General features: G+C 39.0%; 1 protein-coding gene across 3 annotated transcripts in view; it reads left to right on the forward strand.

Moving 5' to 3' along the window:
• Window positions 1-23,354, forward strand: part of serinc1 (serine incorporator 1) — a 35,089-nt gene extending 11,735 nt beyond the window's left edge. For all 3 annotated transcript variants that reach the window (XM_041187482.1, XM_041187483.1, XM_041187484.1), the window contains exons 4-10: window positions 1,090-1,169; window positions 3,081-3,218; window positions 3,581-3,750; window positions 5,504-5,594; window positions 7,149-7,290; window positions 20,473-20,703; window positions 21,808-23,354. In XM_041187482.1, the coding sequence (XP_041043416.1) occupies window positions 1,090-1,169; window positions 3,081-3,218; window positions 3,581-3,750; window positions 5,504-5,594; window positions 7,149-7,290; window positions 20,473-20,703; window positions 21,808-21,946 (991 nt within the window). In that variant the 3' untranslated portion in view covers window positions 21,947-23,354. The remainder of the gene's footprint in view (window positions 1-1,089; window positions 1,170-3,080; window positions 3,219-3,580; window positions 3,751-5,503; window positions 5,595-7,148; window positions 7,291-20,472; window positions 20,704-21,807) is intronic.
• Window positions 23,355-23,734: the final 380 nt, after the last annotated feature.

Below are 23,734 nucleotides of genomic sequence, written 5' to 3' on the forward strand. Positions count from 1 at the left end.
TGTAGCCAATTGTGGGTGGAGATCAGCTCCGTGCTTGCCTGCACCCGCTCCTGACCAGCCTGCCCGACATGGAGAAAATTCCCTCCCTCATCTTTGACAGTTTTTGGTTACCCTATTCAATTTTATTTATTTTTTAATTTTTATTATTTATCCTTTACACCTTTATGAAACATTCTAGAACATTTTCTACATTTAAGTCACTGCATTTTTGAAGTTGCTGTTGCCTCCTTTCCAGGCTGAAAAGTCCAAGATTCTTCAGCTTTTCCCTTATAGCTCAAACCTCTGACAATACTGATCAGTTTTGTGGCTCTTCTGTGGGCTCCCTCCCATTGCTGTAATATCTCCCTTTGTTTCTTGGTGACCAGAAGTTAACAGTTTGACCAGAGCAGTTGTTTTTGTTTCAGATTTCCAGCATCCACAGAATTTTGCTTTTGACCAGAGCAATTGTTGCCAGACTTAGTGAGAGTTGTCTTACCTGAGGCATTTTTCTTTTGACAATTCAACTTTGATATTGGTCAAGTAAGGTGTGCCTGGATGAGTTTGTGCCCCTAACATTTGATATTGTGGAAATCTTGAGGCTTGCGCCAAGTTCTCTTCCCTCAAATTAAAACCCACTACTGATATTATCTATTTTACCTCAAAGGCAGGCAAATATAATGAGACAGAACTATAATCTCTCCAATAGTTGGTTGCACCTCTATCAAAATTTACACAGTGGAAAGTCTTGACAGTTTTAGAACTAGATGAACAGTATAATGAGACATTACAGAGAACAGCAGTGATTAAAGAACTAGGTGTACTGCTAACATCTGAATCTTGTGTTTTCCTGTCCTCTTTCATTACAATGATACTGTCAAACCTTTGTTATATAAATGTATATGACTGTTTTAACAATATATGTACAATTGATGGAAATGAAAAGATTGATGAGGGATACGATAAATTATGCAGGCACATTGAAATACATCATTAAATTTCTCCTTGCTGCTGTCCGATCTTTGCTGCAGTAATGATAAGGATACAAGATTGTCTTAAACTTTAGAAACAGCCATTATTGATGGTAACCTGACAAACCATTTTTTCTTTTAGGTTTTGGTTTTTTAAATTTGCCACAGTGGTTGCTATCACAGTGGGTGCTTTCTTCATCCCAGAAGGACCCTTTACAACAGGTTTGTATAAGGCATGTAATGGTAACACTGCTAGTTCATATGACTCTGTTGAGATTTTTAAAAGTGGCCTTAGACGAAGCATTTTGATTGTGTATTTTTACCTTGCTGCATCAATGTGCACTAAATCTTGATGGAATTGCAATACACTACTAAGGCAGCACTGCCGTAATAAATAAGTTTGGGTCTACCAACTGTCACATGGTCTTATGTTGATGGCAGATGTCACTTCACATAGTGCAAAGTAATACAGAAAAGTACCCATGTAAGGTTAACTGGGAGCAGTGAAAATATTTTTACCCTTAATTTACTGAACTGGCGTTAACTGAAATTAGGATCAGAGATGCTGTACCTGATCTGGAAGAGCTTGATGCTGACACTGAATACAATGACATTGATGAACAGTTATTTTTTGAATAGACTATCTCAGGAAAGCCAGTACCAGTTTGTTAGCAATTCTTGGTTGACCAACTTGATTAAGTTTTTGATCAGGTAACAGAATGGATTGATGAGGGTAGTGAGGTTGATGTAGTTTGTGTAGACTTCCAAAAGGTGTTTGATAAAGTGCCACATAATAGGCTTGCCAGCAAAGCTGAAGCCATGGAATAAAATATACAGTGGGGGCATGGATACAAAGTTGGCTGTGCGGCAGGAAACTGAGTAGTGGTGCACAGTTGCTTTTTGGACTAGAAGAAGCTATACAATAGGAGCTGTTCTTGATTTATGTTGAAGACTTGGACATGGGTGTACAGGACTCAATTTCAAAGTTTGCAGATGGCACTAAATTTTGCAAGTATTGTGAACTGTGAGGATAGCAGTGGACTTCAAGAGGACATAGACAGGCTGGTAGAATGGGTAGACGTGTGGCAGATAAAACTTTAATACAGAGATGTGTGATATGATGCATTTTGGTAGGAAGAAGCAATGTAAACGAAAGGCTACATTTCTGATGGGGCGCAGTAACTGAGAGACCTGGGAATATATACGCGCAAATTATTGAAGGTGGTAGGGTAGGTTGAGAATATTGTTAAAAATGAAAATGTGATCCTTTGATTTAAGCAAAGAGGTTATGATGAATCTTTATAAAACACTGGTTCGGCTTCAACTCGAGTATTGTACCTCAGTTGTGGACATTGCACTTTAGCATGGATGTGAAGGCTTTGAAGGAAGTGTAGAAAAGTTTTGCAAGAATGGGACAGGGATGAGGGACTTCAGTTATGTGGATAGATTGGAAAAGCTGGAGTTGTTTTCAGAGGAGAGAAGTTTGAGGGCAGATTTGATAGAGATGTTCAAACTCATGAGTGGCCTAGACAGAGAGAGAGAGAAAAATTATTCCCATCTGTGGAAGGGACGTGAACTAGAGGAGACAGATTTAAAGTGCTTGGCAAATGAACCAATGGCATCATGAGGAAAAGCTTTTTTATAAAGTGGGTAGTTATGATCTGGAATGCACTGCCTGAGGGAGTGATGGAGACAGATTCAATTGTGGCTTTTGAAAGGGAAGAGGATAGGTAGCTGAAGAGAGAAATTTACAGGGGCATGGAGAAATGGTAGGGGAGTGGGACTAGCCAAATTACTCTTGCAAAGAACCAACATGGACTCGACAGACCAAATAACCTTACTGTATTAACTATTACATTTCAATATTGTGATTTTATTTTTGTCCTTATACAAACTTCTAAATAAACCTATTGTGAAAAGATACCCAATTTTACTTAGAACACATTATAGTACTCTTAAGGCCTCTTTACTTTAAAATTCCTGTTCAGTGAGCTGTGATTTTTTATAATATATTCAAAATAGTTTTTTTTTACTTTTATACTTGAAATATGTGCTGAAATGATTTTACATCATTTTAAATATAATATAAGCTAACTTAATTTTTGAGCTTTAATTTATTTTATTTATTTGTAGTCTGGTTCTATGTTGGAATGGCTGGTGCATTTTGTTTCATCTTAATCCAACTGGTTCTACTCATTGACTTTGCCCACTCCTGGAATGAATCATGGGTTGAAAAAATGGAAGAAGGCAACTCTAGGTGCTGGTATGCAGGTAAGGAAAGCAAACTGAAGACCAGTAACTCTTGAGAGTGATGGTGTTATGTAGATTGGGCTAGGGTGGGACGACGACAGTTAAGAGTTTTTGTTAAATACTGATTATGGTATTCCTTCATTCATTTACTTGTTTGGGTAAAATGTTATTTCTCATTGGGATCCTGCTGAAGGACATCTGCTTTATACCATTCTTACCACTAAGGCCATGTGCTCCTTCCCTTGCTTCATGTCTCAGAATATGTCTACCCTAAAACTTGTTCCAAATGATGATTTCTTTTTTTAAAAAACATAGTTTTCTGAAATTACTGTTCTAGAACCGAGAGAACTAATAGCTAACAATTTGCATAATATTTTTAACAGCACTGCTGTCAGCAACAGGCGTGAACTACCTCCTATCACTGGTTGCCGTAGTCCTCTTCTACTGTTACTATACACATCCTGAGGGCTGCACTGAGAACAAGGTCTTCATCAGCTTAAATATGCTGTTATGCATAGTTTCCTCTGTCATGTCCATCCTCCCAAAGATACAGGTATAACCCAGAATCTTTAGAACAATTGACCTAAATTTTGGAGCGTGAATCATAAAAACCCTGCTCCTTTAGTTTTATTTTGTTTTGCCTAAATAAATGCTGTATCAATGGTGGTGTGTTGTAAATATATTTACTGCTCTGACAGACAAAAAAGAGAGCTTTAATAGAGAAAAAACCTAAAACAATGCCAAAGGAGTAGGGTTCAAGAAATGTACTTAATCAGTATAGTTTTAGAACGTTCATTGCAACTGCTTTCAAGCAAGGACCTTTAATATATTTTGAAGCCGTAGTGAACTCAACTGTGACTGATAGTGACCAATGTTTATTGGAACTGGAGTAGCCCATTCATTCCCAGAGCCTTTTCTGCCGTTATGTTAGATCATGGCTGTCATACACGTTACTATTTACCTGTATTTTGTTCATAACCATTGATATCCACTACTTACAGTGTTAAAAGTTTTATTTGACCAAGAATTCACAGCATTTTGGAGTGAAGAGAGTTCTAGGTTTCTGTTACCTTTTGTGTGGAGGGTAAAATGCTGCCTTATTTCACTCCTAACTGGCCTAGCCCTAATTTTAAGGTTATGGCCTCTTGTGGACTCTCCCACTACATGAAAAAACTCTTCTTTGTTCAAATATCAAAAGTTTTTTTTTTAATTTGAAATACTTTCTAAACTTGAGAGGATACAAAATAAGTTTATGCAACCTGTCCTCTTAACCTAACCCTCAGCTCTTGTTATCTTCCTGGTGAATATATGCTATACTTCCTCCAAGGCCCATATGCCATCCCAGAGGCACGGTGCCCAGAACTGACACACTACTCCTGATGACTTATGACCAGGTCTCTCTACAAATGAAGAATAATTTCTTCACTTTTGAATTCCAATTCTCTTCTGATAAAAAGCCAACATTCTGTTAGCATTTTTGATTACTTTTTGTACCTGTGCACCAGCTTTTAGTGCTTTTTGTACATTGACAACCAAATACCTCTACAATGCCCAGGTTCCACTAGAGGAACATATTCCAATATGGCTTTCTTCGATCCAAAGTGAATGGCTTCACACCCCCATATTGAATGTTATCTTCCACAGTTTTGGCTTTCATTTAATCTATATTCCCCTGTGGAACTTCCTTCTCCCATCCACACAACTTACTGTGCTTTCTAACTTAGTCATTTGCAAATTTGTATCAGCAACTTTATTCATTTATCCAAGTCATTTATAAGCTGAATAGCTGAGGCCCGAGCACCATCTTTCATATCCAACCAGTGCCAAACAAAGAATGTTATCTTTATCCTTGCTCTGTCTCCGACCTCCTAATTAATTATCAACCCATGCCACAAGGTTATCTCAAGTTCCATGCATTGTGATTTTTTGATAATCTCTGGTGTAAAACCTTATCAATGCCTTCTGGTTGTTGGTCTAGGAAATATCTATAGACACTCCCTTATCTACCCTGCCAGTGACCTTCCCAAAAAAATCAACTAGATTAATCAGATGTGGTCCAATTTTCACAAATGTGCAAGTGAAACATATGTGAAACATGTACAGACCTCCTGAGGAAGACCAAGCAGTGACAAGTGACTAAGAAGTGACAAATTGGGCTGCCTATTAGAATCAGAGAGCAGGTGTATGCTATCTGTAGGAATAGACTGTGTGTGTATAAAAAAGACTGTTGAATCTAAATAAATTATTTATCTTTGTTAAATGAATATGTTAGAAATATATTGAAGAGATTGTTGATGCTTTTTTAGGAGTCCCAACCTCGATCTGGTTTGCTCCAATCCTCCATCATCACCTTATATACCATGTATCTAACGTGGTCTGCTATGACTAACGAACCAGGTATTTTGTTCATTTTTAATTATTGTGCTTTAGTTCCTACAGTTCACCACCCATAAATAATGTCATATAGGAAATAGATTACTTTTTCGTGCATTATGAATAATGCCCCATGATACAATCTAATCCAATTTGAACAAATGACCTCTGAGGTCCAGCAGTCCTCTAGCAGCGAAGGACAAAGTTTTCATTGTGTATAATGACACTTTGTTCATCCAGGATGCTGTTAGGTTGCCTTTTTTTATTTTTATCTGATTTAAGTTACAACATTGGAAGGATGTCATTGCAAATTGCATTCATTTAACTTTCTTAACATACTTTGGTTTATATTTTGGAGCTGGAATTCTTTTAGTTTGTTTTCCTATTTGACATGTAGGCTTTGTGGAAGCAGTGGGCTTTATTTTGCTTTTCTTTTAAAATGCAAATTCATTCCTCCAGATGGTACTTTAAAAAAAAAATTGTGTCTAGGAAATCTGCAGTCAAGCTTGTCATGATTCATGTGTAGCTTAGAGAAATTATACCAGGTTGGAAATGAGTAGGAAATTGCAGCTGCCCCAGCCTGCCTGCAATGAAAATGGTGCTTGTTGAAGTAAAACAGTTTTATTGTATTTGAAAAATTGTTTTCTTTGGCAATTACGGCAAATATGATCACAGTTTTGCTTAACAACAATCTCAAATTAATAATTTGTTACCCCGATAGTTAGATTAGTTATTTGGCTGATTAGAGCAGTTGATTAGATAAATTTAATGTTAATCTGCTTCTACATATGACCTATTAATATAGGCCTCTGATTAATGCCTGCCTGCCCAGTGCACCGAGGGGCTGGAAACTGTGTGGAACCCCTCAGGTTGTATGCTTTTCATGCACTGTATATAACACAAGCATTGCAATCGTATTGAGGCACGTCCAGAGTCAACGTGCTCATGGAGGAAAGTTAAATTTTATTGCACTTCTCGTAATGTCCAATTTGAAATATTTTACAAATGTAATTTTACAAATTTTGGGGAAAAAAATTGCACAAGTTTATGGTAATTTTCATTTACAGCAGTAGAGTGAAAGACCTGAAAGAATTCATTATAATGAACAGGTTGATGGCTGAGATTTACTGTGGTGTAAAGCTGAATATGTTTTGTTCATTGTAATTGAATAGAAAATTCAACTGAGACTACTGGAAGTTGGATAGAAGCATTTTTCAAACTTATGTTATTGTTATTTGGCCTGTCCTGAGTGAATAAAGCACAGATGCCCCTCGGGCTTTATGGATCGGCATGGGTCCAAGGCCTCCTGTGTTCTATCTTCAATTACATTAACAAACTTCATGAATAATTTAATTTTCATTGTCAGACTAGAGACACTGGCATAAGGAGAATGCTTTGCCCTGTTCATAATTCATTCAAGTCAATCCTTAAATCACATTGCTTTCAAAGTAATGACTTTTTAAAAGATAATATTATGTATTGACTATCTAGATTTAGTAAAAATGTGAAGCATAGACAATAAGTTGACAATTAGTCACGCCAAGGGGAATTTACTTTTCCATGTTTAATTTCTTACAGACCGAAAATGCAATCCCAGTTTGCTGAGCATGATTGGTTACAACAGCACAGGAACTCATGTCCCTGGTCAGGTCATCCAGTGGTGGGATGCACAAGGAATTGTAGGACTGGTTCTATTTTTGCTTTGTGTTCTTTATTCAAGGTGAGTAACCATCAGATCTTTGAACAGCTGTCCGTTTTCCCCCCAAAGATGTCATTTTGATTAGAGGTATTTAAAAAAAAAAATTTTGTCAGAAGGTTAACAACAACAGTAAATGTTAGCTAAAGTCATACTGTCGCACGTGAACTGTACTTGCACTACATGAAATAATGATGGGGGCTGTCAGTTTACTTGTAATTTAGATACTCAAATGCAACCATGTTTAAATTAGGTTGTCACTTTCTCAAAGAAGTCAAGGAGCATATCAGACAGGATCTTCCCCATCAGAAGCCATGTTGCTTGAGTCATTGTAGCACAAAAGGAGGCTATTTGGCCCATCAAGTCTATGCCAGCTCTCTCTAGAACAATTTAATTAGTTTCATTCCTCCGATCTGTCCTTGTAGTCCTGAACGTTTGTTTCCCTCGAATGCCTATCCAGTTTCCTTTTCAAGTCATTGATCAGCTCTGCTTCCACCACCTTTGTAGGCAAAGAGTTCTGGGTTATTACCACTCTCTGCATTAAAAATAGGTCATCCTCACATCCCTCTTGTATTTCTTGCACAGAACCATAAATTTGTGTCCCCTAGTCCTTGTACTATTAGCTAAGGACAGCTTCCATTATCTAAACTTGTCATATACTTGTGTATATCTCTATCAGAGATATACCTCATCATCCTTTGCTCCTGGGAGGACAACTGCAGCTTCTCCAACCTAACTTTGCAGCTTGGAGCCATTCTGGTAAAGCTCCTCTGCGCTGTCTCAGAGACCCTCACATCATTCCTAAAATGCGGTGACCAGAACTGGACTCCAGTTGTGGCCTAACCAGAGCTTTATGAAAGTTGAGCATAACTTCTCTGTTTTTCCACTTACTACCCCAAGATCCCATATGCTTTGCCATCTACTCTCAATATGTCCTTTCACTTACAAAGCACAAGCACCCTCAGGTCCCTATATCCCTGCTTACTCTTTATAACTTTGCCATTAAATTTGTATTGCCTCTCCATATCACTTCTGCCAAAATATATCATGTCACCACTTCACTATATTAAATTCTATCTGCCACTTCTATGCCCATTTTGTTAGCCTATCTATGTCCTCTTGTGGTCGATTGGTATGATCATCATTGTTTGCCACACCTCCAAGTTTGGTATTGTTGGCAAATTTTGAAATGTTATCTGTGTTACAATATCTGAGCCATTTAAAACAACAGGGCTTGGAGCAATGATCTTTGGGGAACACACTGTTGACCGTTCTCCAGTCTGAAAAACAACCATTCACCACTCGCTGTTTTCTATCACTGTATCACAATATCTTTATTGTGCAGAAGGGGGCCATTCAGCCCATCGAGTCTACACTTGCCCTCTGAAAGGGCATTCCACCTAGTCCCACTCCCCTGCCTTATCCTCATAACTCTGCACATTCTCTCCTTTCAGGTAGCAACCCAATTCCCTTTTGAATACCTTGATTGAACCTGCCTCCACCACACTTGCAGGAAATTTGTTCTAAACTCCAAACACCCTCTGGGTGAAAAATTTTTTCCCCACATCACACTTACTCCTTTTGCCAATTATCCTGAAAATGTGCCCTCTAGTTCTTGATGCTCTCTTGAGTGCCCACTATTTACTGCCCATACCCCTCAGGATCTTGAATACTTCTATCAAGTTTCCTCTCAGCCTTCTTTTCTCCAAGCAAAACAGTCCCAACACCTCCAGTCTATCCTCATAGCTACAATTCTTCATCCCGGGAATCATTCTTGTGAATCTCCTCTGTACTCTGTCCAATACCTTCACATCCTTCCTCAAGTATGGTGCCCTGGACTGGATGCAGAACTCCAGATGAGGCCTAACTAGTGGCTTACACTAGTTCAATATGACCTCCTTACTCTTGTACTCAGTGCCTCAATTAATAAAGCCTAAGATACTGTATGCCTTATTAACTGCTCTCTCAACATGCCATGCCATCGTCAATGAACTATATACGTATGCACCGAGGTCCCTCTGTCCTTGCACCTCCTTTAGAGGCTCTTCCTTTATTTTATACTGTCTCACCATATCTTTCCTGCCAAAACGAATCACTTCACACTTCTCTGCATCGAATTTCATCTGCCAATTGTCTGCCCAATCCACCAATATGTCTATGTCCTTTTGAAGTTCAAAGACTATACCCATCACAGTTAATACAAAGATTGGAAATGTCGTCATCTCAAATTTTGAAATGCTGTGCACTCCACAGTCTAGGTCATTGATATATATCAAGAAGAGCAAGGGTCCCAACACTGACCCCTGAGGAACTCCACTACAAACCTTCCTCCAATCTGAAGAACAACCATTTATCACTGCTCTCTGTTTCCTGTCACTCAGCCAAAATTTCTTATCTAAGTGCCTACTTTCCCTTTTATTCTATGACCTAGAATTTTGCTCACAAGTCTGTTGTGTGGCACTGTATCAAATTCCTTTTGAAAATCGATATGCACCACATCGGCAGAGTTTCCCTTATCAACTTTCTCTGTTACCACCTCAAAAACTCCAGCAAGTTAGTTAAACATGATTTTCTCTTGATGAATCCATGCTGGCTTTCCTTAATTATCCTGCACTTGTCTAAATGATTATTGATTTTATCCCATACTATTGGTTAAGCCAATTTTTTATCCAAGTTAACACTGACCCTCCTATTTCATGAACCTCAATTTTGTTAACCAGCCTTTTATGTGGTACTAGGGTCATAGTAACATAGTGGTAATGCAACTAGAGTAATCCACAGGCCTGGACTAATGTCTGGACACATGAGTTCAGTTCCCACCATGGTAGCTGGTGAAATTTCAGTAGAATTAGTTAATAAATCTGGAATAAAATGCTAGTCTCATTACCAATGATTATGAAACTACCAGATTGTCATTAAAAATCCTTCTTGTTCATTAATGTCCTTTAGGGAAGGAAATCTGCTGTCCTTACATGGCCTAGCCTAAATATAGCTCTAGGCCCATGGCAAGGTGGTTCATTCCTAACTGCCCTCTGATATGACCTAGTGAACCACTCAGTTGTATCAAAGCACTGCTATGAGTCTGCTTACGCCACACAGCGATTTCAGAAGGCCTCTGAAGGGTAGTTCGGAATGAGCAGCAAACACCAGCCTTGCCAGTGATGTTCACTTCCCTTGAAAGAATAAAAAATCTTTGTCAAACACTTCCTTAAAATTCATGTAGATGACGTCCACTGCATTTCCTTCATTAACCTTCTCTGTTTCTTCATCAAAAAATGCTGTTTACTAGGTTGCTGTGTAGATAATCCTCTAATTTACTCTAGATCAGTACCATTATTTTACATGGGATTACAAGTAAAAACAATAGGTCTGTAGTTGTCTGTATCTATTTTGTTACCATTTTTGAACATAGGCAAAATGTTAGCTTGTTTTCCATAAGCTGGTACATCTCCAGTGTCCATTTATCCATCATATTCATTGCCATTGCCTTGTAAATCCATGCACTCTTCCACATAACTCTAGGATAAATGCCATCAGAGTCTGAACAATTGTTTAAAATCATTTCAGCTTGTATATGGCTCTCACCTCATTGATATTAAAGTCCTGAATGAGGACTTTATTGGGGATGTTATGTTGCTTATGTGTTTCCCATTAAATACAGTAAAGTCCCGCCATTCGCGGGGGTTATGTTCCTATGAAACCTCATAAACGGCAAAATCGTGAACAATGAACATGTTTTTCCATGGGGCTGAATTAGATAGTTTCCAGCCATGTGAGGGGAGCATGGGTTTGGGCAGTTACTCTACTCTAAATTGTGGTGCAGTACCTGTGTCGGACAGACAGGGGAGCTTCTGAGCAATCTATTGGTGAAGATTTCAAAATGAACACAGCGGTTATTGCAGTGCGATTTGGACATTACCGTGTTAATCCCTTATTTGGGCTGCACTTCAGTTGCAACCATTCTGGTCTCTGCTCCGTTATCTCCCTGGAGAAAGAAGAGAGAGGGAGAAGAAATTGCGGATGAGCGAACATTGCTCATGCGATGCACGATTCTGTGTACAAAGTGCAAAGTGCGGTAAGTGAAAACGTAAACCAGGAAGTTGCAAACAGCAGGACTGTACTGTGATTGGAGGCAGCCGTCATTCAAAACATTAACTGCATTGTGCTCATCATTAGCTTTAAGTGTTTACATCATTTAATGTTCTCACCTCTTCTCTGATGGTCCCCTTACCAATGTAGCACTGGAGTCATGTTTTACACCTGCTTCTGCAAGTGTGCTTTTTATTCTTAAGTCTTCCTTTGATAAGAGGGACAATCATTTAACTACTTTTTATATAACTCTTTATTAATCTCAGGGCAAGCTCCTTTTCCTTTATCGCTGCAGGATTTCTAGTTAATTTTTTCTCTTTATTTCACTTTTAATTTGTTTGTGAATCCATCTAGGGTCATGCTTATTTGGTTTGAGTTTGACAAATTTTAGTCAAATTACTTCCTTGTCTTTTCTAAGCATAATTCCTGGTAAAATAGTGATTTTGAAATAAAATAGTTAATTAGTGATTGGAAAGGACTATGATGACGGACTCCACCGCTTTTTTCTCCTCCTGAGCAGTTTGTTTTATCTCAATCTGTATTGTTCACTTAGTCATGTAAAGTTAGAACTACATAGTTGCAGAATGCTGAATGCAGCAGTTGTTTGTACGGAAATCTGATTGAATTTCTAGTGTATATGCTATATAACTCATCCAATAAAGGGAAACAGAGAAGGTTTAAAGCTGTACTCGAAGTATGTTGAGGGCAAGGAGAGAGACTTTGGATGGATAGCCACAATACAGACCAAGGCAATGCATTAACATTTCCTTTAGCCAGCACCACCACCATCAGCACCCCTTTGATCTTTTGTTTATGACTTCTTTTGCAGTCATCCTTTGCCTCCACCTATCGCTGGCCTTCTATCCAGCTTCACCCGCTGCCCGCTATCGGCTGCACGCTGCCATTTTACGTGGGCAGGCCAAGTAAAGTCCGCCCAGCATGATGCGCACCCCGAAGCTGCCTGTGTGGGTGGGGTTAGGAGGCTGAGTCAGGAGGCGAAAGAGTGCAGAAATCTCTCTGACACACACAGCTGCCTCAGTAAGATTAATTTCAATATGAAAAATTGAAATAAAGAAAAAGAATTATTCAGACATGTCTCCTCATGTGACAGTGTCACATGAGCTGGGGCATGTCAATGAATTGGATGGGTAGCCCTGTTAATTATTTTAATTGGAATTTAAAAGGCCTTAATAGACCATTGCCAGTTCAGCGGGTGCGCAGCCAACTCCGGTGTGCGGCCGCCGAACTGAAGATCTAAATGATACGCGGTGATGTCGGGAAGCATGCCCGTCAGGCCTGCTGAGGTTTTCCAGCACTTTTTGTTTTTGTTTCAGATTTCCATCATCTGCAGTATTTTGCCTTTATCTTGGTGGTTCAGAAGGCTGTTGGCGGGGGGGTGGGGGGGGGGTGAAATGGGTGAAATGGGGGGGGGGGGCGGGGGTGGAGGCGTGGGGGGAAAGAACGGAACAGGATAGAAAATGTGGCAGTGATACAGGATCCCATGTTTATGAAGACATGAACGAGTGTTCTGAAAGGTGCGCTGCTGATCTAATGCCAGGGTTAAGAGAGGCACCTTGAGAGGTATTTGGAAAGGGAGGTGAAAAAATGGTTGTTCTGGACCACGTCAGATCAAATGACTTATGTAAGAGCAGGAAGGAGGTGCTGATGAGGGAGTGCCAGGAATTAGGAGCTAAATTAAAAAACAGAGCCTCAAAGCTAATAATCTCTGGATTATTGCCTGAACTCTGCGAATTTGCATAGAGACAGGCGGATCAGGAGAGTTAACATGTAAGTGATGTGAGAAAGACTGAGAGTGTTACCTTTTTATATGACACTCCCACCAGTACTGAGACAGGATTGAGAGGATAGGCTCCACCTGAACTGGAATGGGGCCAAGTGTAAAGTTTAAATAAGGAGGTGGCGAAGGCTTTAAACTAGTAAAGTGGAATGGGTGGGAGAAGAGTGACATCTGAGAAATGAAGCGAACTTAAGCCTAACTGAAACAGGAAAGGACAGCATTGGACAGATTTGACTAAGAAAGGACAAAAATGGCCAGAGAATAAGTAGCTATAGAACAGGAGGATAAAATAATAGTTAAAAATGTGAGAGGAGCTGCTGGTTTAAAATCCTGGAACTCCCTCCCTAACAGCACTATGGGTGTACCTACACCACAAGGACTGCAGTGGTTCAAGAAGGCAGCTCACCACCACCTTCTCAAGGTCAATTAGGGATGGGCAGTAAATGCTGAGCTTGTCAGTAATGCCCACATCTCATGAACAGATAAAAAAAAATTAAATCACCTGTATAATAACAAACACAGCATCCATAATCAGGCAATAATATGTCGCAAGGAACCTCACATTAGGAACAGGTGAAGAGGGCATTCAGTGGAGTGCGTACTTCCACTGTGCGGTGTTAACATTATCACATTTTGGCAGTTCTTCCTTGAGGCTTTTTCCTGCCTGGTTGATGCTCTGTAACTACAAAGCTGAAAAAAGAAATATTTTTTATTAAAAGCTTCCCTCTCAATGAGCTAGCTCCAGGTCATTCCACAGCCAACAACCTGCTCAAAATTCTGCTCACATTCCATGAATAAGTTTTTAAAAAAAAATCTGACAGCTGTGACAAATTCCACCACAGCAGCTGAGACAGTCCACAACATTTTAAAGCAATCAGCAAATTCTAAATAAAACAAGCAAAAACATTCTTTTAACAAAGTCACTATACCCTCTCTCCCATTGTTAGAAGAGCGTTTAAAAAAAATTCCCGAATCTGGATCCACATCCTTGCTAAAAATTCACCATTTCTTCCTTTGGTCATACCCTATCTGTGTACCAAGCTTCTTTGAAATCTGTCCATTAGGTTTTGAAATATATTGTTTACACGCTAAAATAGATTAAAATACAGGGGTGAAAACATTATCTGCACCCACCTCCCTTGGCAGAGGTAATTACTGAGACATGGCTACAGCAAATCAGGACTGGGAATTAAACATTACAGAATACATTTAGAAACAATAGAGACAGAAAAGGGGAGGTGCAGTACCTCAACTTAATAGAGATAACATGGCAGTAAAAAGAAGTAACACAGCCATCAGTAAGACCGAAATAGAATCAACATGAATAGAGATAAAAGATCAATCACAACTAATCTATAGACCATCTAATAGTGGGAGAGAGGTGAAAGAAAAAATGTGCAAACAAATTAGGAAAATGAGTAAAAGGATTTCAGCTACCCTGAATTTAATTGGTCAAAACAAGTAGGCAAAGGGAATAGAGTTACTACAATGTGTGCAGGACTTCTTTTTATCTTATCTTAGCCCAACAAGGTAGGACTTGCTACTGGAACTAGCAATGAGGAGTGAACCAGAGCAGATTTTTAAAAAAAGGTAAAGGTAAGGGATCATCTCAGCAACAGTGACCATGGCAAGAATCTTTGGGTCATCATGCAGGAGCGAGCCCCGCTCGCCGACACTTAAAATGACACGCGGTGATATCGGACGTGTGTCCTGATGTTACCGTGCGTCATTCAGATCATCAGTTCGGCAGGCACGCAGCCGATTCAGAACTGTCAAAGGCCTGCTAAGGCCATTTAAATAATTAACAGAGCTGCCCGTCCAACCTTAAGGTTGGTGGTCAGGCAAAAAGCCCAGGCGGCCTTCACATTTATCATAAAACCTCATCCATGGGCGGGATGAGGTTTCATGAAGGATTTTAAACTTTGATAAAAAATTTTTAATAAAATTCATTGATATGTCCCAGCTTATGTGACACTGTCACATGAGGGGACATGTCTTAAATTTTTTTATTTATTTAAATTTTTCAAAATCAAACTAACCTTCCTGAGGCAGCTCTGTGCTTCAGGGAGATTTCTGCGAGCGCAGGCCCCGACTCTGCCTACTCCCCCCACCACACAGGGAGTACTTAGCACTTCCGGGTGCACATCACGCTGGGTGGGCCTTAATTGGCCCGCCCACTTAAAATGGCAGTGAGCAGCCGATCGCGGGCACCGATCGGCTGCGCACCTGCCCGCGTCTGCTCCCGATCAGCCCCCCCCGACGGGGAGAAAATTCTCCCCCATATTGTTATAGTGAGAAGGAAATGAACATGCCAAAAAACGGTGTAATAGGTTTGAGAGAAGGCAATTTTGAGGGGCTAAGAATAGAACTGGGTAATATAAATGAACAACAATTTGGGCAAACGGTGATGCAGAACAGCAATGGCAAATATTTAAAACTGAACAACAGAGCCAGGCTTAAAAGAAACAAGAACAAAGTAAATGCTAATCAGACATCATGCATAAATAAAAAGATAGGGGGAAAATTGAGAAGAAGGAAATTGACATATGTTAACTACATGGGCAGCAAAGGAGAGAATAAGGCAGAGTACAAACGATTAGAAGAGAAATAAAAAAAAAAGAATGCAGCGAGAAAATATGAAATCACATTATGAAGAAATATATAATAGTAAAATATCCTACGGAAACAAACGGAAGGAATGTTTCCATGGCAATAGGGACACTAAGAGCAGAATTTTCCTCCCGTCGGGGGTAAATTGAAGAGCGGGCGCTGTTGACTAATGATACATGCAGAGTCAAAGGACAAGTAGCAGAATGCATCTGTGAGCTGGCTACAAGCCAGAAATCAGAGCTAGGGGTAAATGGGCGCTATTCAGGGTGACAACAGCTGAAAGTGGGTTCTCAAGAATCAGTGCTGGGACCACTGTTGTTCAGCATTTCATGTTGATATTTTCAACTATTGAATCAAGAACACATTTTCTAAATTTGCAGTTGCCAGCAAACTGGTGTGCGGGATAGCCAATATGGAAGAGGACAGCAACAGATTACAAGAAGATGTTAATAAAGGCCCAATTAAGGCCCGCCCAGTGTGACGTCTGCACGGAAGCGCTATGTGCTCCCTGTGTGGGGAGGGTTTCCCTTAGCTGAGAGTGTGCTCTTTCGCATATGCGCATGAAAGAGCGCTCATCTCCTTGAGGCTAAGTGCTGCCTCAGGGAGATCGACTGTACATTTAAAAAATCAGAAAAATTGAGAAAAAAATTCCCTGACATGTCCCCTCATGTGACACTGTCACATGAGTTGGGACATGTCTATAACTTTTAAATACAATTTAATTATATTTTTAAAAACCTACATGAAATCTCATCCCGCCCGTGGATGAGGTTTCCTGCTTTTTCTAATTCCCGTCAGGTCTCCTGGCCTGCCCGCCATCCTTCAGGTTGGATGGGCAGGTCCATTAATGATTTTAATTAGTCTGTCAATGGCCTCAATTGGCCATTGACAGGTCGGTGGGCCCGCAGCTGATTTTGCTGAGCCTCCGCCTTCCTAAAAATTTAAATGGGGCGGGGTGACATCGGCAGTTCCACCCGTCATCCCGCGTCATTTTATGTGTTGGCAAGCGGGCCCTGCCCCCTTCTCGCCGACTGGAAAATCCTGGGCTAAGGGATAGACAAGATAAAATCATAGGCAGCAAAATGGAAGACATATTAAAAAATAATTACTTTTATTCTGATCTGTATCCTTAGTACATTGAAGCAAAAGAGGAGTAACATTAAACAAATGAATCAAACGCTGAGGTTAAAATCCCTGGTCTGGATAAATTGCATCTATGCATTTTAAAAGAATCTAGAGAAGGGGTAGCAGAGGCAATATTACATCTATTTAATAATTTGTTCAAAAAAAGGTGTAGCAGCAGACTGGCGGCTAACTCAAGTTATACTTGTATTTAAGAAGGGAGATAGAACATGACCAGGGAATTATGGACCAGTGAGCTTAAAATTGGTAGTAGGAAAAATAATGGAATTCCCACTAAAAGAGAACACTAAAAAAACCAGAAACCGCAAGTATAGTACTGCTTGACCAACCTCATTAAAGAGTTAACAAACAGTAGTCAGGAGTAATGCAGTAGATATAACTTATCAAGATTAACAAAAATTCTGCGATAAATTACCACACTGTTGACTAATGATACATGCAGAGTCAAAGGACAAGTAGCAGAATGCATCTGTGAGCTGGCTACAAGCCAGAAATCAGAGCTATTCAGGGTGACAACAGCTGAAAGTGGGTTCTCAAGAATCAGTGCTGGGACCGCTGTTGTTCAGCATTTCATGTTGATATTTTCAACTATTGAATCAAGAACACATTTTCTAAATTTGCAGTTGCCAGCAAACTGGTGTGCGGGATAGCCAATATGGAAGAGGACAGCAACAGATTACAAGAAGATTTTAATAAATGCAGAATCAGCATATAATTAGCAAATGAATGTCAACACAGATAAGTGTGAAGTAATACATTTTGGTAAGAAAACTAAGGATATCACATTATTCAGAAAATAGGAATCTAAATGGAGTAGAGGAGTTATGGGATCCAGGAGTGCAAATGCACCATTTGCTAAGGCTATTAAAAAAGCAAATCAAGCACTAGAGTTTATTTCTGGATGGATACAATTTTTTTAAAAAAAGAGAAGTTATACAGAACCTGTATTGAACCTTGAATAGACCAAAAGTAGATACTGTGTATAGTTCTGGTTGCCATGTTGTAAAAAGGATATAGATGCACTGGAGAGGGTGCGAAACATTTTACAAGAATAATAGCAGAAATGTGGGGCAGAATTTGATGACAACGGGATTTTACGTTCCCGCTGAAGTCAATGGTGTTTATAATGGTTCATTGCATTTTACGGCCCCGTCCCCACTGAAACGGGGCCATAAAATTCTGCCCATGATATTATACCTACCAGGAAAGGATGGACAAGCTGCCTCTCATTGTATTTGTCCAAACTTGGAGAAGTGTGGATTAATTAAGGAAAGCCAGTATAGTTGTTTGGTAGTACAAAACTTGAGTATTGTTGAAAAAGGTACATATTGTTTAAGCTTTTCATCTTGCACTCACCAGGACAGTTGGCAAGATTTACAATAGTAATGGGAACAACAATTTATACTGCATGAGAAGAGACTGCTGTATGGTTGGCAAATGGACTTTCATTGGTAGAGGCATGCCATGGAGAATGCAACAGGGAACAGTTAACTGCCAAGCTTCTGTTCAAATTCAAACCAGGCAGGTCAACTCTGGTCAAGGCATTGCCTTGGGGAATGAACCAGGGAATGGCTGTCTCCTCAACCTTTAGTTTAGATGAAAAAGGCACAATGCATGGACATACTCCTTTCTGCAGAGAAGGCCCTATGTGAGATAATATGTGGCTACTAGCATGCATAAGTGAGGCACACGGCAAGCCCAACTGATAATTTTAAATTGGTTTTCATACTAATGCTTCACATAATCAGCCATTTGCTCACCATGCAAGCTTGATGCTGAAATATGGTACATCAAAGCTGTCCTGTGGGATAATGGCTACCTTGAACAGCTCGTTGCTCACTGTATATTGTGCAAGCTTATGAATGGGCCTAAGACCGGCACTTTCAGTCCTGAAAAGTGCCCAGTCTACCTCATTACCCTGGTATTCTCCGCTAACAGGATGCTGCCAAAAACCAGAAAAGACATCATGCCTATCACACAAATGAGTAATGAGTATATGAATTTCAGTGCTGGTGTGATGCCAGGTATGTGGGCTGTACGTACCACCAACTGGTGGAGTTTATCAAACAGCATGTACCTTCAGCTATGCACAACAGGCAAAGTACTGACCAAACCCAAACAACCCACGCTTATAAAACTCAAAACATTAGATGAACCACTGCTTTTCTTATTAATGACCTACAGCGACTTGGCTGTACAGGGCACAATTTCAGAATTCGCAGATGATCCAAAACATGAAAGTATTGTCAAGAGGATAGTGATAGACTTCACGAGAACATAGATAGGCTGGTGGAATGAGCAGATGTGTGGCAGATGAAATTTAATGTTGAGAAGTGTTAAGTGATACATTTTTGCTAGGAAGAAAGACGAGAAGAGGCAATATGAAATAAAGGAGGTGCAATTCTAAAGGAGGTGTAGAAATAGAGAGACCTGGGAACATGTGCACAAATTATTGTAGGTGATAGGACATGTTGAGAAAGCTGTTAAATTGGCATACAGGATCCTGGATGTTATAAATAGAGAAATAGAGTACAAAAGCAAGCAAGTTATGATGAACCTTTACAAAATACTTCTTAGCCTAAGCTGGAGTATTGCATCCAGTTCTGAGCACCACACTTCTAAGGAGGAATGCTTCAAAGAGGGTGCAGAAAAGATTTACGAGAATGGTTCCAGGTATCAAGCTCTTCAGCTATGTGGATAGATGGGATAAACTGGGGCTTCTTAAGAGAATTGGAAAGGAGATTTTTTTTTAGAGGTGTCCAAAATCATGAGGGGTCTAGACAGAGTAGTGGAGAGGAATTATTCCCGTAAACAGAAGGATCATGAAACAGAGGACATTGATATAAGGTGAATGACAAAAGAACCAATGCCAGTATGAGAAAAAACATGTTTGCACAGCAAATGGTTAGGATCTGGAGTGCATGACCTGAGGCAGATCGTGGCTTTCAAAAGAAATTGGATAATTATCTGGAGAGAGAATTTGAAGTGCTATGGAGAAGGATTGGGGAATAGGACTAGCTGATTGGCACTTGCAGAGAGCTAGTGTGAACATGACGGGCCCAATGTCCTCCTCCAGTGTTGTAACCATTCCATGATTTCTGCACAGGCCTTGATCTACTCACAAAATGGAACTTCAGCTGTTTCCATCACCTTTTGCAAAGTATCCACCTTCCAAAACAAGGTGTTTACTTATTTTAATTTATGTTCCTTTCATTCTCCAAATAAACTGTACTAAAACATTAATTATAGATCATTACTTTGGAATATAAAGGTAATGGGTGAGAACTTCATATTTTCCATAAAAAGTCCCACGTGTTAAAGATGAACACCAAGGTGAATGCTGCAACACTTGACAATAAATTTTACTATGCATTATTTTTCTTTGTCAGTTAATATAATTTCCCTATTTTGAGTAAAATAAGTGTTAACAAGTAATTGCAAACAAGGGTAATGTGCACAAGCAGACAACTTACTATTCAGTAACTGTTCAATTACAATAAATGATCTTGTATGTTAATTTTATATGATCCCTTAATGTGATTTTAAACTTTAAAATTTTCTCACAGCATCCGGACATCAAACAATAGCCAGGTTAACAAACTGACTCTAACTAGTGATGAATCTGCACTGATAGATGAAGGGGTTGGTCGAAGTGACGGTTCCCTGGAAGATGGTAACAATGCACATCGTGCAGAGGACAATGAGAAAGATGGTGTCACCTACAGCTACTCCTTCTTTCACTTTATGCTGTTTTTGGCTTCTCTTTATATCATGATGACATTAACGAACTGGTATAGGTACGTAAACATTTTAAGTCAAAACTCTTTACTGCTGATAAACTAGTACCAAAAGATGGTTCAGTACTCGTTCTTCTAGCATAAATTGTGAGCAATGTATATACGTTAAAAAGAAATATAAAAATAGAACTCTTAACACCAAAGAATTAGACTATAGGCTAATATTTAAAAATATGAACCGTTTTTGTTACATTAGCAAGTGCTTTAAAATTAAACAAATAAGCATTGTAGCTTCAGTGAAACATGATAAATTTTGTATTTGTGTCTCTGTTGCAAAAAATGAATCTGTAACTCTTCAATGGCTTAGGTGTTAAATTTGCTATTCATTTTGGAACTAAGCCATAAAGATGAAGGAATTCACAGATTGGAACTCAGTTTGTGGGAAATACTTCTTCTTGGGAAGATAGGAACACAGGAGTAGGAGTAGGCCATTCAGCCTGTTGGGCCTGCTCTGCAATTCAAACAGATCACGGCTGATTGTCTACTTCTTTTGCCATTTTCCCCACTATCCCTGTATCTCTTGATGTCATTAATATCCAGCAAACTATTGATTTCTGTCTTGCACATGCTCCATGCCTGAGCTTCCACAACCCTCTGGGTTACAGAATTCCACAGATTCATCACTCCTGAGTCAAGAAATTCCTCCTCATCTCAATCTTAACACCCTGCTCTTTATTCTGCGACTGTGTCCCCTGGTTTTAGACTCACCAGCCAGGGGAAACATCCTATCCACATCTACCCTGTAAGAATTTTGTAAGTTTCAATTCGAAACTCTGAACAATACAGGCCCAGTTTCCTCAATCTCACAAGACAATCCACCATTCCAGGGATTAGTCCACTAAACCTCTTGCACATCCTCTATGGCAAGTATACCCTTCCTTAAATAAGGAGAATAAAATTGTATACAAAACTCCAGATGCAATCTTGGGGTTGTAGTAGAAATGTTATATTTTGTCTTAGTGGAGGGAGCTTATCCATTAAAGAAATGGGGGATAAGTAGCTGAAATGATATTATTAAGGGTGCTTAAGTCTGACATAGTGTACATTAGCAACTTAGTGCATAAAGGATAATAAATATTAAATTGTTTTTTTTCACCTTCTCAGCCCCGATTCCTCATATGAAATGATGACTAGTAAATGGCCATCGGTTTGGGTGAAGATTTCTTCTAGCTGGATCTGCATCATGCTCTATGGGTGGACCCTAGTTGCTCCACTTGTTTTGACAACTCGTGAGTTTGATTGAAGAGTAAATTTAAGAAGCAGGTGATTTTCTGCTGCAATGCTTAGATTTGTCTTGTGATTTAAAATTCAAATTAAATGCAGTATTCGAAGATGACTGTAATTTTAAATATGGGTGTGCTACCATGCTGTAGAATTTATTTTTCCCTGTTTTATTGCATTATTGGAATGACTCATAGCTGTTTAATGTTTAGAAGGAATTTTGCTTAACTCCACCTTAAGCACTGATTATCCTTGTAATCTTGTGATGACTAAAATATGAAAATTGGTCATCAAATGTTTTACATCTATATAGATGTAAGAAAGTGTGACTGAATCTCCAAATAAAGTGAATTGTTGTGCACACATTTAGTAAATATACCTTTAAAGTGGAAATGGCAACTTATGTTAGCTTTAAAATACAGTAAGTCTTGAGAATTAAGTAACTGGTCTTGATACAAGTTTTCTGCTTGGCTTAGTGGTGTCTAAGAAAAGGCTTATCAGCATTATGTACAATAGACTATACTGCAAATAAATGTGTCTAGTGCTATGCTGTTAAATGCAACACTTAAGTATAAGTATTGTAGGAATTGTTTTACTGGCTTTTTGGGTGCACGTACTAAACCTGTGAATTTAGTCAGCTAGTCTTGCTGATATTTAATAATTGATTCACTTAGCTTTCTCACGTTCAGATTAGATGAAAGCAATTTAGCAGAAAACTGAGAACCTCTTTTGCTGATTGAACTTGGTTGTGGATTTTAATGTAAACAGTATTAAGTTTATATAAATTTGAGTTCCCAATGTCTACATTGATTTGACCCTAGGCTTGTTAGCTTCAGTAATATAAATTTCTGATGGATAATGGTTGATGCAAGTTTTATTTGTATTACAGGATCTCCATAGGAACTCAATGTAGCTTAGTGCCTAATTGTCTTTGCTGCATGTATATTGGTAATTGAGTCACCCTTTGAGCACATGCAACAGTAACTTTATATCTGTTCACGAGTGATGACAACCATAGTTTCAAAGCCAATCATAGTTTTAAAGCCCAATCTCCAAGTTATTGATGCTTATGATTGGATTGTTTTGACAGTATTCTTCCCACTTATTTATTTCTAAAATACACCATTACTGTTCCAATTGGCCTGTTTTGGTTTCACTTACTGAAGAGAATGACTTAGAAACAAGACTGAGCACATATTTTAATTACTGCCATGTAAGTTATTACATTGTTACTTTGGAGGGGGAATGAGTAGGTACCTTCTTGGACTATGAAGATGATTGGACAGGGTTTAAATTAAAAATTAAACTTCTAATGCAAGTATTAGCCACTTTGAAATATGGACATTGAGATTTAATTATGTATTGCTGTGAAACTTTTATTTATGTGAGCCACCTATTGTAACTGTTTCAAATAAACCTTAACAAAGCAAGTTGAGTTTTTATTCTCCAACAAGCTGCTGCATCCATGTTGCATCTCTACTTTGGTAATTTTAAAATGGTTGTATTCCTTTCTGATGTGGTATTGCTCATTAGTGTTAAGCTAACTCATGATAGATAGAAAAATGTCATTCTCTTGTCATAATAACCTCATTCCCAGTTTACATATTTTCCTGTATGTATCTGATCTTTCCTCACAATTTTTGTTTGCGTTATTTACAACTAATGTTTTCTTCTTCAGCACAGGGTGAATGTATGATTCTTACTAAATGCAGAGCAATGCACATAACAGCTCAAGTGCAAGTAATAAGCACTGGACCAAGTGCACACTTGTCATGGCCCAACCTTAGCTGACTGGAAAAACAACACTCTA

This window comes from Carcharodon carcharias, chromosome 5 (assembly GCF_017639515.1).
Source record: "Carcharodon carcharias isolate sCarCar2 chromosome 5, sCarCar2.pri, whole genome shotgun sequence".
Lineage (NCBI taxonomy): Eukaryota > Metazoa > Chordata > Chondrichthyes > Lamniformes > Lamnidae > Carcharodon > Carcharodon carcharias.